Source organism: Protopterus annectens, chromosome 4.part1 (assembly GCF_019279795.1).
Source record: "Protopterus annectens isolate FY-2018-M chromosome 4.part1, PAN1.0, whole genome shotgun sequence".
Lineage (NCBI taxonomy): Eukaryota > Metazoa > Chordata > Ceratodontiformes > Protopteridae > Protopterus > Protopterus annectens.
The window spans coordinates 820,708,664-820,723,005 of NC_056734.1; the positions used below are offsets into that span (position 1 = coordinate 820,708,664).

The following is a 14,342-nucleotide window of genomic DNA, read 5'->3' on the forward strand; positions in this document are numbered from 1 at the left end:
TTGACAGTATGTGTGTAACTTCAGTGGTTGCGGAGATATTTTAAGTTGTTTACAAACTATTACAAATGTAACAGTTACTATGTTTACTGTGACTTATAAAATTCAGTTTAAGATCTAGAACCTAAAGAAAACTACCACTATAAAAACAGTTTGCGCTGAAGAGTTTGCCATTTATATTTCAGAACTCCTGTGGTTCCAGAGATATAGACATTTGTTTGAAATGTGAGGACATAATTTGATTCTGTCAAAAGGCTTAGGCTCCACCCATTGGAAGTTACAGTGCAAACTTCCTGAGCTCCATTGGAGTGAATAAGTTAATATGACTCTTCCCAATTCCAAAAGAATTAACAACAAATTACCTATTCTTGAGGCTCATCTGCATCTGGAACATATTCATGTTTGTGTAATTACTGAGACTTTGTTTAAGTGTAAAGAAAGCACTCTCTCCATAGTTGGCTTTGATACCTACCAGGTATCTCCATGTTTGTCAAGGATCATATCACCTCCAGACAAATTCCCAAAGATTCACAAGCAGAAATCATAGAATTCCATATCACCATAAATAAGACAAACTACCAGATGATCATAATAGATTTCCTAAAAGTATTCAAATAACTCTATTAAGAAGAACTCCATTATTTTTGAGAGACTTTAACTACCTTGGAATTATGTGAACCCCCTATACCACCAACATAAATATACTCAGTTCTTGGATTCAATTAACAAGCATTTCCTGGAACAGAAAGTTAATAAACCCTACATATGACATAATATTCTAGATCTGGTCCTTACAAATATAACCACTGCATGTACTATGTATTTCTCAACCTTCAGACATTAACAATATGGACAATCTGGACATAAATGTGGGAAACAGCATAAAATTTGCATACTTAATATCATAACTCCTCCTTCCCCCAATAGGGTTTCAGGATGTCACCAGACAGAAACACAGGTTTAAAAAGTTTAAAAACGGATTTGACAGAATGTCATAAAATATAACCAGAATAATATAGCAATAACCCACGCCTGGGTGTGGGTAATGCTGGATTTACCCACAGTTGGTGTGGTTTGGTCATGAGGGCAAAGCCCGAGTGGCCAAACAAAGACAACCGTGGGTAAATACAGCATTACCCACACCCAGAAGTGGGTTATTGCTATTATACAATGACATTATTTAAGAAGAAAAATAATTACTTTTCTTAAATAATGGCATAGTATAATGCCTCCTTGCTGCCCTTTCGCAGCTGTCTGGTATTCTGCGGCAGTTCTGATGTACTGTCATGCGTATGCTTATGCAGTACATCAGAGCTGTGGGCAAAAGCAATGGAGAAAGCAAGATCTCCGTTCCTTTTTAGAAACTGTCTCACTATGTTAAAGGAGTTTAACATAGCGAGAAACTTTGTAAAAAGCAACGGAGATCTTGCTTTCTCCGTTGCTTTTTTCAAAGCTGTCTCGCTATGTTAAACCCATTTAACATAGCGAGACACCTTTAAAAAAAGCAACGGAGATAGGAAGATCTCCGTTACCTTTTTAAAGCTGTCTCGCTATGTTAAACTAACTAATGGAAAAAGTCCGGGCGACCGGACCTTTTTCCATTACTATAACTCTGATTTATAACGTGCACACTGACCAATCAGCGTGCACATTTTAGAATATTAATGGGGAGTTGTTGCATAATGTTTAATTCAGATTACATTTTTATAGTTATAGTCAAAGTCTAAACTGATATAAAATAAAAATACCAATGTAGGTACTTTCTGAATGTAGCAGAAACTCACATTGGAGCCTGTTCCAAACATTTGAGGCATGGTGCAAAAAAATCAATGATTTTCAACAGAATGTGATTGTGAGTACATGTGCACACGCGTGTGTGTGTGTGCAGGTGCATTTGTTAAACATTCTACGGAGTACTGAAACATGAGATAAAAGACTTATTTTACATTGAAAAAATACAATTAAATATACCCATGTTAACATGAACAAATAAGTACACAGATAGCTCATTTATAAATATAATAATACTCTCCAAGCTGGGAGGTTTTAGAAATACCTGACCTTCATGAGATAATGACTACATGTTGTCCTAGGCCTCAGAATTCATCCATACATCTCCTATTTCCAATACTACCCATTTTGTTGACCATTATAACTTCTTTGTACCACACTGCAGCCTTTAAAAAAGAAGGTGCTGGAAACCAGAATTGCTAGCAGCAGTGGAAGCACCTTAAGACAGCCAGAAACCTAAATGGGAATCCATTACAGCACACTGAGTAGAAAAACACATGGTGTGATAGCTGAAAATATGAAATGATAATTTAAGGGAACATAATACAACTACACAAACAACTACACAAACAAAACCTAATGGTATTGCACCAGGTTACCAGATCCACATAAAAGAAACTGCACATTTATATGCCAGCTAGATTTTTTCTCCCTAACTCATACAATAATCCCTTTAATTGGCAAATATAACTATGCATAATTGAAAGATTAAATCCATTCTGCTCATAATGAACACTCAAGTAAAAAATAAATGCAGAGGTGTATTCCCCAAAGAAGAGTGTCCCAGATGATGATCATATGGTCATTTTTAACAAAACCTACTGGATTGCTTTTCAAACTTCTTTCAGATGCAACCTAACATCTTCATCTATACAAGAATGTACTTAGGAGAACCAAAAAGTGAATAATAGACTTGTTAAGAACAAGATCAAAAATGACACATGCTTTATTTTCTTTTCTTTTTCCTGATTTATTTATATGCTGTCTAGCATAAGAGCATGCATTAATTTTATATTGAATAAATCATTTTATGAAGTACTGTGCTGACAAATCAAAGCTGTTCAGAGGTGTGACAAAACAAATATATGCATTACTTAAAGTTCACCCAGTCTAGTTTTTAACTGAAGAAACACATCACTTTCTATAAGATGTGTTTCGGTCTGTATTGATTATTTTTGAAAGAAACAACATTTGATCTTCACCTGACTTCCTGAGCCCTGGATTTGAGTTATAATGATCTTTAACCCTCTATCTTCTCATGCTGGATATAATTCCTACTACTGCTTGGTGCTGATAAAAATCTCTCAAAATGGGCGTATGTTCATTTATATAAATAACATAATTTTGTTTGAATTTGTGAAAAAAAACTGGAGCATACCTTACAGCAACTTAAAAAGACTTTTTCAAACATGCAGCTTCACTAACCAACATCTTCAGTGTGAAATGTGTTTTAAGGACAGGCTTCTAAATGAAAAGCAGGTTCAACCCTTTAATAAATAGGTATACATTGCTGGTTGTGACAGAATCTTGTGTCTTTAGCTAGAGTTAGCTCCTCCCACTCCTGAGTCCATTCCCTTAGAATTGCACATCATTAATCACTAATGGTCGAGGCATTAGTGACGTTAGCACTTTCAACATCAGGGCCTCAACCACAAGTCAATGAAGCAATGCCTGGTAAGGGAACCACCAAATAGACAAATCATAATTTAAAGGAGACAATCATAATTTCTTAGCACTAAGTTATTTTCAAAAAGAAATTAGGTATTTTCCAGCAAAAAGGGGACAGTCAAGAGATATAATGTTCTATTCTCCTGGTCTTAGCTTCCCCAGTTAACTCAGAGCATACACTTGTGGCATTTGCCTTCAAAATCTCCAAGTCTTTTGAAACCAACATCTCTGAATTTCAGGACTTCAAGCAGGAAAATACTGATACAATTATGTGATAAAAATCTTAAAATTCTTCTGTAACAGCACCAGTTAAGTTGGTCACACAGCAGTCAGCTTCACTAAGGAATTCTAAACCCACTTAGCCAATTACATATAATCAGCAGATCCAGCTAGGGCAAAATACAATAGGAAATTCAAAAATCAAACTACACTAGTGGTCTACCAGGTAACCATTTGAAATGTCAGAAACTGCTGTGACCTCCCCCCTCTGGGCCAGTAATCAAGGAGACTGAATTCTCACCACTGACACTGGAGAGGGACATTCACTTGGAATAAATATAGATACATACAGTACTCTCTGCATCAAGCACAGTTTCCCTTAAGAACACACAGGGAACATGGTCTGGGGGCTGTTTTCTCTCTCTCTCTCTCTCTCTCTCTCTCTCTCTCTCTCTCTCTGTCTGTCTCTCTCTCTCCAGGCCTCCAGTAAGACTGCACACTGGCACAGCTGTAGAATTGAGTCCTCAGTGAAGTGTCCAAGCCAACTCCTTCAGCACCCTGTCTGTGAAATCAGTTCTTCTTGTCCTTTCTCCAAGCAGCTGATACACACACTCTTTGAGATTTGTTTTTCACACACACATACACACCTGGGAAAGGCTGGTACAGATTTACTAGGTATGTTCCCTTCTGCCCAGACTATAAGGTAGTTACACTGTCACCAGATACCCCATAGCCAGCTACTCTAAGGCTCTTACAAGTGTACCCAATTATACTGAGTGACATTAATATTAATACAAATGATACTGTTTGACCAATGCAGTAAGGCTTTCAGGAGTGACCACAAAGTCATCAAATAGATATAAGTATTCTCAAAGTTTAAAATATTCTCTAAAGGACCAGCCACGATGAAAGGTTTAAATATATTTAATAATAAATAATAACTGAACATGAAAATAATGCAGAATATCTATTTACAATAAACACCAGAGTTTCAATGACAGGGAATATTAAAATAACACAGATGAAAAGATGCATACAGATACAGAAAAACAGTACTTAACTAATCTCACTATATTTTCCTGACTGATATAAAGAATTGCTATTCTCTGGTCAGTTACTAAAGGCAATTTCAAGTGGGTGAGGGATCCTATTATGTCAGATTTCAAAAATAGATTGCTCTGTGTCTTCTGTCTCATTCAGTATTATAGGTGCATAGGTGTTTACCAGGCTAATGACCACTAGGGCCTTTTTAAGCCTAGCCATGCATCCCAAATCTTTGACACCATTTCATTGATGGATTACAGAATGATATCACATACATCTGGTCATCTGAATTCTGGTTCCCATACTACCCCCTTTTACTAGAAACTGCCAGAATTTAGCACAGTTGTGTTACCTTATACACCTAGAACTTTGCTAAGATCTGTTGCAGCCTCAGGAAGCCATAAAACTATTTGAGTACTTCCACCCTTCCAGTGTAGCAATTAGTTCTTACTAAGGACAATACAACAAGGATTCCTAGTGCATGTTTTCACAGGCATTTTGTCTCTGCTTACAATCAGAACTGTAAGGTACACTCTTTATGGCCTACCACGTAATTTAATTTCAAACTATTTTTCAAAGTTTACTGAACTGAGATTGACCTCTTCTCTTCCAGTATTCTCTGTTACAATATTAATTTCTAGAGTTACCATACAGTCTGACATACAGGTGTATTTTTCTTTCTGTTCAGCAGGACCCACTCTTTGTACATTTGTTTAACACAAGCAACTTTACAAATACATTTTTCAGCACAAGCATCTGTACAAATCAGTTTGATATACAAATAGCATATAATTATTTACAAACTTCCAGCTGCCTATGCTGGGATATATTACACATCTACTGCCCTACTTCTCCTGGCATATCTGTCAGTACCTCACATCATCACACCTGCCACTGTGCTTACAGAAATATAGACAATGGACAAAAGAACAGACTTACATATACCAAATCCAAAATGGACATTAACTGGAATATTTCCTTTTCTCCAAGGTATGGCAATCTTAGAGTTGTATATATAAGTTTGAGGGGTGTTGTGGGCTTGATCCCCAACATCAGAGAGTGCAGGGGCAAAATGAAGTTTAAGGAGAAGAGCAATGTTCAAGATTCACTCTTTGGCAGGATTTTCTGTCTTTTTTTAAGCTGGGAGCTGGTCTACCAACATAGAAACAATTTACAACAAGAACATCAATTACTTAAATTATACAGCAGATACAAAACTCCTTAAAACAAATGTACTACAAAAAGCATTAGAGGAACTGCAATATACTATTATTACTACTAATGCAACCCATAAACCTAGGCTAGCTTGTGAGGCTAAGGATAGGAAAAAGCTTTTCTTTAGCCACAATAGGAAACTAAGGAACAATACCAAGCAATGCTATCCTAAATGGAAATACCCACTCTGCCCCAATAGACATTACTAGTACACTAGCAAACAAGTTTACTGCAAACGTCATCCCAAGATATCTATCAAAACTACACATATCCCAAAATCCTCCACTCCTCATTATCAGCAAAGACCATGTTCTGAAAATGCTATCAAAAACCAAAATTTCTTCCTCCACAGGAATGGGTAACATATCAGGATGTTTAATAAATGCTGCCAGACATGTCTTTACTGAACCACTTTTCAATAAGTTTAATCTAAACTTAGCCACAGGATCTGTTCCTAAATTATAAAACATTGCAGTGGGTTGCTCTGCCATGGATCCCAGTAATTATAACCCCATCAGCCTTATGATCCAGCTCTGCAAGGCTATGGAGTGTCGCAGAATGTATTTCATCACCCATGGTATCAAAACTCTCATTAGGCTAGACCCCCAACAGTTTGGTTTCATCAAATAGAAATCTTATCTATTAAATCTTACTTCTTTGGGAAAGTCACACAAGTTGTACAGTGGTCATACTGTTCACACAGCATATCTTTATCTTGACCAAGTCAAAGCTTTTGATATCTTATTTCCTGTAGCATTGTAAGTAGACTAAATGCTTTAATACAGCTCCTTATGTAGTAAGATGGATCGCAAACTGGCTACAAGACAAAATCCACATAGTTTGTGTGGCAAGTGTGAGGGTAATCAGTGGACTGTCCCAGGTCTCTGTACTAGGACCCCCTTTTTTGACATTAACATTGTGATTTATTTCTAAACTGAGAAACAAGACCCCTGTTTAACTATATATGCAGATTACTACAAAATTTGTATTATTATTAAGACCCCCTTTGGCACGTGTATCATTCAGAAAAAAACGTATTTTAGTTACTACCTAGTGTACTGAAAATGGGCTCCAATTAAAGGTGAAAAGTGCAGTATCATTTCATTTGACAAACAACCCCTACCCTCAAAGTATAGTATAGACAATACTCTTCCTCTAAACAAAAATGTAGTTAGGGACTTGGGTACCTGTATTGATAATTCCCTCTCCTTCAATCAACATGTAGACAGGGGTAAATCATCCAGATTTAAATATGTGAGTGTTCCCTTAAATTCAGCCCTAATTAAATCATTATAGAGTATAATGCCCCTTCAGAATATAACTCACCCAACATATCCAACAAACAGAAAAGCCCCAGAGGTTCCTAACTAAGATGATGTCAGGCTTAAAGTCCCTGAGCTACCAAAAGAGGTTAGAAGCTCTATCCCTTTACTTAGCATCTTATAGACTCTTAGGGAGGTGGTTTGTGACTTCTTCAATTACCAGATCATGGTCAAATGGGGACTAAGGCAGATTAGTGGTCCAGCCCCCCCCCCCCATCCATACCAATACCCCATTACTTGGCTGTGTCTTCACAAAACACTGTTCAGACCTGTCAAAGTGTATACTGTTGTTTGTTTTTTTCTTTTTTTCTTCTTTCTTTCTTCACTTTTACAATAATCACATATCTGGATTTAAATGAAAACTGTTATTTCAAATTTTACAGCAAAAGTATTCAGTCATTTGCTGAATAAAACAACCTCTCACAATGAAAACAGATTTAGCTTGAACACCATTAAACTTCTCTTCCCTTGAAACTCATTTACTGAAAGTGCATTTGACAAGCCATTATACTACGAGACATGCTGTGATTTGTATTCAGAAAACATACAATTTAGCAATACTTAGCTGCTATGTGAAGGGTGCAGGGATTATTCAAAAAACAATTTGCTAACAGCCTGGGAGGGCCCACTGGGGCCAGTCCAGGAGTATTGTCTGGTGAAGCACACAAATCAAATTCAAAGTAGCTCATTAAGAGCTCATAAACTTACTCATCTGCAATAAATGCCAGACAAGCGCTGCTGTAACCAGCAGAGTGCATTTCACACCCATGTCTGCAAAAAAGCTAAATACAAAATGTATTCATAGTTGAAATATTAACATTAAGCTCAGACATCAGCCTTTCAAGGTTATTCATAAGCATATAATAAAGCACATCAGTCAACAAAAAAAGGAAACCAAGAACTGTACCCAAAGAACATGGCTCATAAAATGATGCTCCTTATATAATCTTATAACAGAAAAATGTTGCATCAACATATCAATGTCAAACCACAATATAGCAGACAGGATATTAATTTTAAACCATACCATTCCCCCCAAGTGGTGCTGCAGTAGCGTTGTCGCCTCACAGTTAGACGTTGCCCGTTCAGTTCTCAGTTAAAGCGTCTTCTGTGTGGTGACATGCATGAATGGGCGTTCCTTCATTGAAGGTTGTGTGTTAGGCCTGGCAAGCCAGCACGTAAAACTCTACTGCCGATCATTAGCGGACCGGAGTTCCGCTGTGGCGACCCCTAAACGGGAAAAGCCGAAAGACACAAACAAACAAACCATTCCCCCCAAAAAACAAAAAACATATTTGATTTGGAACCACATCTCAGCCATGTTATATGAGCACTATACACACATGAAAAATACCTCCAACTACAAGTTCACCTCTCCCGGTTCCATCTCTGTTACAATAAAATGACTGACAGGCTACAAGAGGATGGCCTTGCTAAGACCTGAAAGCCTGAAAGACAGCCTACAGTTCCTACTTTCTAGTCCTGCCATCAGGTCTCCTCAGCTGATTCGATTACAGTCACTTGAGCTCTTCCTCCTAACAGTGAATTAGTCAGTCCAAAAAGGGTCTCTTTCCTGTATCTGTAACCCATTACTCATAAACACAAACTTAGTACCCTGACTGACGTCTCCTAATGGGTACTCTTTTTCTGGATGCTCAGCTACTCAAGGCATAAATTCTGTCGTATGGACTCCAGGGTTTCCTTATTATATAAGCACTAAACTTCTGGAAAAAAAGTTCTCCCTACCTGCCATGGAGTTTGCTATTTTTAGAGACAGACATTAGAAATTAAGGCATCAGAAGCAATCTCCTGGCATTCAGGCAATATAATCCCCCTGAGCTGATAGCAGTCCAGTGATACATACACAATTTTCCCAGCTTTTTCAAAAAGCTTGCATCAATGCTATTCGAGTTGTCAGTCAGCAAAGCAGTGTGGCTCATGCTTTTGCGACCCTCTCAAATAGCACCGGGACTTAGACAACTGCCTAGGTTGCCTAGTGCTGTATCCGGCCCTTGGCCTTCACTACCATGCCAAAAGAGACCCTGTCGTCCTTGAGATCCTATAAGTCTAAATAGCTTAGCAAACCCTACAAGCAAGGACTTAAATCTTCACCAGCAGATAAACAAAATACAATGGAGAAATAAATTCATTAGGCAGTGCCTACCTCCATGTCTGGAATAAGCTCTCCCCACAGGTTAAGTACTACAGTATATTATCAACCTTTAACCAGAATCTGGATAACTGGATGAATATCCCAAATGTATCCTAGGACTAACTGGCATTGATAAAGGGAGGGCCAGCCTGAGAGTAGGTATTGGCAATGCTTTGATGGTCATGAGACTAAACTGCTTTGAAATTTCAATGAATCCTATGAAAAAGAGGAAATTCAACTATTTCCCTATAAATTAACACCAAATGTTACTAATACAGCTCTTTGCAACCAACCAAAATCTAAGTAACAACAACATACTTTATGTAACAGAATCTCTCAAGTAGAAAGCTACAGACACCGAGGACTGCACTTGGATTCCTCCTTAACTTTTAAACACCAAGCAGGAATAATAACAAAGTCATCAAACAACTAAAAGTATGCTATTTTTTATTTTTGTATTTATTTATTTTTTTTGTTTGTTTGTTTAAATTTGTTAACAAGGGTAGAGCACTGATCACAAAATGAACAGTTTTAGATTCAGCCCGGGAAAGCATAAACATTTATAGGTTCATATGTAAGTACTAGGCTAGGTTCATCTGTAAGTACTAGGCTAGCTGCCTTTGCAGGCCATTTTAAGCCTAACCAATTTCCCTTTTGGTGGTGGAATTAACCTATTCCATTTGGTGTTAGATGGTTCTTACCCATCCCATGGTTGATAATTATATATTACTCCTAATGAGAATAACTGTGATCATACCATAAATAATTTGAAGGGACCCATAAAGCATTTAGGAGCTGCCCCTGTCCATTAGTAGCACAGGGAGCATTCCTAGGGTAAATTGCCTTTTTTCCATCCATATATCCAAGTTGCTCATGAATATGGACAGGGATGAGCTTTGTTTTACATGGATGGGAAGTCTTCCAGAATAGTGATATTTGCTAAGAAATACACCTGTCCCTCCAAACTATTCTGTTCATGTTGCAGAAGAGGTTTAGATCCCTAGACTGAGTATTTCTGATGCCATTTGTCAATGTGCAGTAAATCCATCAGTATTGCTTCAGAGGATGACTTGTAAGAAAGATACAGGTCACCTCTTAGCAGTCAGTAGGATACAGAGTGTAGTGGTAGGGCCTTGAGTCAGTCCATGCAGGAAATATTTTGGCCTTGTATCGTTTTAGTAAGGGATCTCTGTGGGCATTCCAGTTGTAGCATGTGTCTGGACAGATAGTTGCCAAAGGGGGCATTATTGATGGCCTAATGAGGGCTGAGTAAAGGGAGACAATGACATCCCTAGATCTAGACACAATCTCTTTGTTGTAAGTTGTGTAATATAGAAAGAATTTCCTATAACAGTGGAGACATGTTGGTCGAAAGCTAAGTCACTGTCCATATAACTTCCCAAATCTCGAAACAACTCATTCAACTCTTAGGGGGATGTTGTCAATGTCATAGTTCCCTGGGGTAGATTACGTCCCTAAAGATAACATAATGCATTTTTTGGAATTCACTTTCAGGCCATGATTTTAGAACCAGTTGTTTATTTGGGACAAATCTTCTGCAGGATGGTTAAGGCATGTGTGGATTCAATGACTGCTCGTAGCTTGCAGTCATCTGCAAACTTAGTCAGACAGAGCTGGTATTGGCTTTCACTGCAGAGAATAACATTCAGAGAAGACAATTACAGAGGTATACTGCAAGCTACAAAGTATATGTATAATTACGCAAATATTGTGAATATAAAAAAATTATATATAATAACAGAGATAGGTATATATATATATATATATATATATATATATATATATATATATATATATATATATATTACTGCGGTGGTGGTGCTGCGGTAGCGTTGTCGCATCACAGTAAGATGTTGTCCTGTTCGATTCTCAGCTAAAGCGTCTTCTGTGTGGAGACATGCATGAATGGGCGTACCTTCATTGAAGGTTGTACGTCAGGGTTGGCAACTCTGTACATAAAAATCTGTTGCCAAACATTAGTGGACCGGAGTTCCGCTGTGGCGACCCCTAACCGGGAAAAGCCGAAAGATACAACAACATATATATATATATATATATATATATATATATATATATATATATATGGATTCACTCTAGAAACTTTAAATACTGAAATATCGAAATTCAGTATGTCAAGGCTATAAAGTCGAAACCTAACAAGAATGAAAACTCAGAAGCGTGAAATTCAAAATCTCGCATACCAGAGATTTTGAATTAGCGCTTCTGCTGTCCACAAACACACACCTTCCTACACACACACACACACACACACACACACACACACACACACACACACACACACACACACACACACACACGCTTTGTACTACATAAAAGCAGGGGGGCAAGCCCCACTGCACCCCCCATGTGGGGGTCTGCGCCTCCCCTCACACCCCCCTACTTAAATATTCTAACTCTGTGGTCGCACTACATGCAAAAACACACAAAACACCACTACACAAGCTACATTCTCCTCGCACACACACACATCACAATCACAAACACACTAACACACACCACAGCCCCTACTCAACACCCTTAACACATCAACACTTACCTGAATCCATAACCACAGCGAAACACCAGAAGCGCTAATTCAAAACCTCCGGTATGCGAGGTTTTGAATTTCACGCTTCTGAGGTTTTGCTCTTTTCAGGATTCCACTTTATGGGCTCGATATACTGAATTTTGATATTTCAGTATTTCGAGCTTGTAAAGTGAATCCATATATATATTCATATGGTCCAGACAAAATAATTGAGTTTCAGAAAACTTGAACATCAAAAAAACCCCACAAAAATACCCTAAAATCTACCTTTTTTACCCCGCATCCTCCATGTGGGGGGGCTGTACTCCCCACACCCCCAGAAAAGTATATATACCAACTCTGAGATCACACTACAGTGAGGAAAACGGTAAATTTCCTGATCCGCACTGTACTATCTCCATTCAAAAGCTTCAAGTTTTCAAAAATTCAGTTGTATGGTCTCGACCATATGACATTCAAGTTTCTGAAAACTTGATCAACTGATAGGGACCAATACATACACACATATATATATATATATATATATATATATATATATATATATATATATGTGTGTGTGTGTGTGTGTGTGTGTGTGCGTGCGTGCGTGTGTGTGTGTGTGTGTGTGTGTGTGTGTGTGTTTGTATGCAGTTTCTGCAAAGTCATGGAGACAGGTGTGTGGGTTTATAAAACATGCATTGCATTGCATTGTTACATAGTTACAGACAAATATCTTTTCTTTTAAAAGAGGGTTATATAGAGAGCTGAAATTACTTTACAATACAGCTCTAGAGCTTGAAGTAGTTTAGAAGGGAATTGGTATAAGAGTTTTAAGTCCAAAGAGGTTATTATTTTTCCATACTAAAATCACCTTACAAGGATTCCAAAACTTCCCTAAAATGAGTCCGCTTAATCTAGTGTAGGGATGTTGTAGTGTGTTCTGCTAAAAGGTAATCACACCTCCAGGTACTGGATCTATAAGACAAAATAAGAACTCGATCTAAAAGGGTTCTCAGGAAGGAGTTCCAGTTATACAGCCACCGTTGAGGACCCTACTCAAAGATCAGCTGATATGGTGATTACTCAGGTGCATGTTATTTATTATCGCCTTCTGTTTACTATTTTGTGAATTTCCAGCTAGATTACTATTTGCAGTTTTGGAAGTCTTATAATGTACAAATGTAAACTAGAGGCAGCTCAGCGGAGGAAAACAGCAGTGCCTCAGCTGCACAAAAAGTCACATGAAGGAGAGATCACAATAGCTTGATGTATAGAACTGAATAAGAAAGGCAGAAGTGGGCATGCCAGAAATGCTTCAGTACCTCAAGGAATTCTATATAGTTCACCTGAGTACCATTTTCAAAAAGTGTGTATTAATACAGGAAGACCATATGAATAGCTCAGGTGAAAAAATAAGGAGCAATTATAATTTCAGAGAAAGAGCACTGAATGACTGAAGCAGTCTTTTAAAGAGGTAGTATAGAGTAAATCATTGATGATGTTAAAGAAGGCATGGGACAGATGAGTGGCAATTCTTATGGGGCTAGAAAAAAAAGACATAAATTATTGATTATATAGGATCTGTGGCTTTTCCAGTAGATAGGAAATAGACCAAGTGAGTCAAGCAATGCTCATATGACGTTATTGTCTTCACTGGCATGTATTAGCTTCAGAGAAATGTAACTATAGGCAGAGTAAAATAAATGTATAAAATGCAATCTTCTTTTAGATTGTTCGAACCTGCAATGAAAAGGTGAAAAATATGAGTCGCACGGAGTACCTAATCAACATTGAAAAGAAACTGGAGTTTAAAACAAAGGTACAGCTATGCTTTGTTATACATAAAGGTTACCAGATGCAATTATTACAAAGTGGGAGGTTTGTTACAAAGAAACAGCTAATTGTAATTAAATGTATATATTATTGTTATTGTTATGTTATGTTATATAGATGGCATTACATTGTATTGTATTATATATGTTGTTACAGAAGATGGTTCATGCACAAAGCACTTTATTTAAATTGAAGCTTTTTTTAAAAAAACATTCTCCCATTTTATTTGCTTTTAACAAAAGGATTTTTATCATATTTATATACTATGCTATTTATTTTTATGCATTTCATGATCTTTATTTATTATAAGGCACTTTATTTCCTATATTTTTAAAGTAAAGTGAAACTGGATACATATTTTAAAGGTAATGTTTCCCTTTCTGATAATATATATGTTTGTGTATCTTTAAAACATTCAAATTAATCAGTTCATTCATTGGTTAATTAATTAATTGATTAAGTTTAAATACAGGTCCTTTCCGACACTGTGTTTTATCTGAGGAAGTCTACGTAATAAGACGAAAACGCTGTGTTTAATTTGTAAGGCGTTAAT

General features: G+C 37.2%; 1 protein-coding gene across 1 annotated transcript in view; it reads left to right on the top strand.

Annotated features, from left to right (window-relative positions):
* Positions 1-14,342, top strand: part of NGEF (neuronal guanine nucleotide exchange factor) — a 760,193-nt gene that overhangs the window by 624,333 nt on the left and 121,518 nt on the right. The window contains exon 11 of the mRNA XM_044070587.1: positions 13,686-13,775. Coding sequence (XP_043926522.1) covers positions 13,686-13,775 — 90 coding nt within the window. The remainder of the gene's footprint in view (positions 1-13,685; positions 13,776-14,342) is intronic.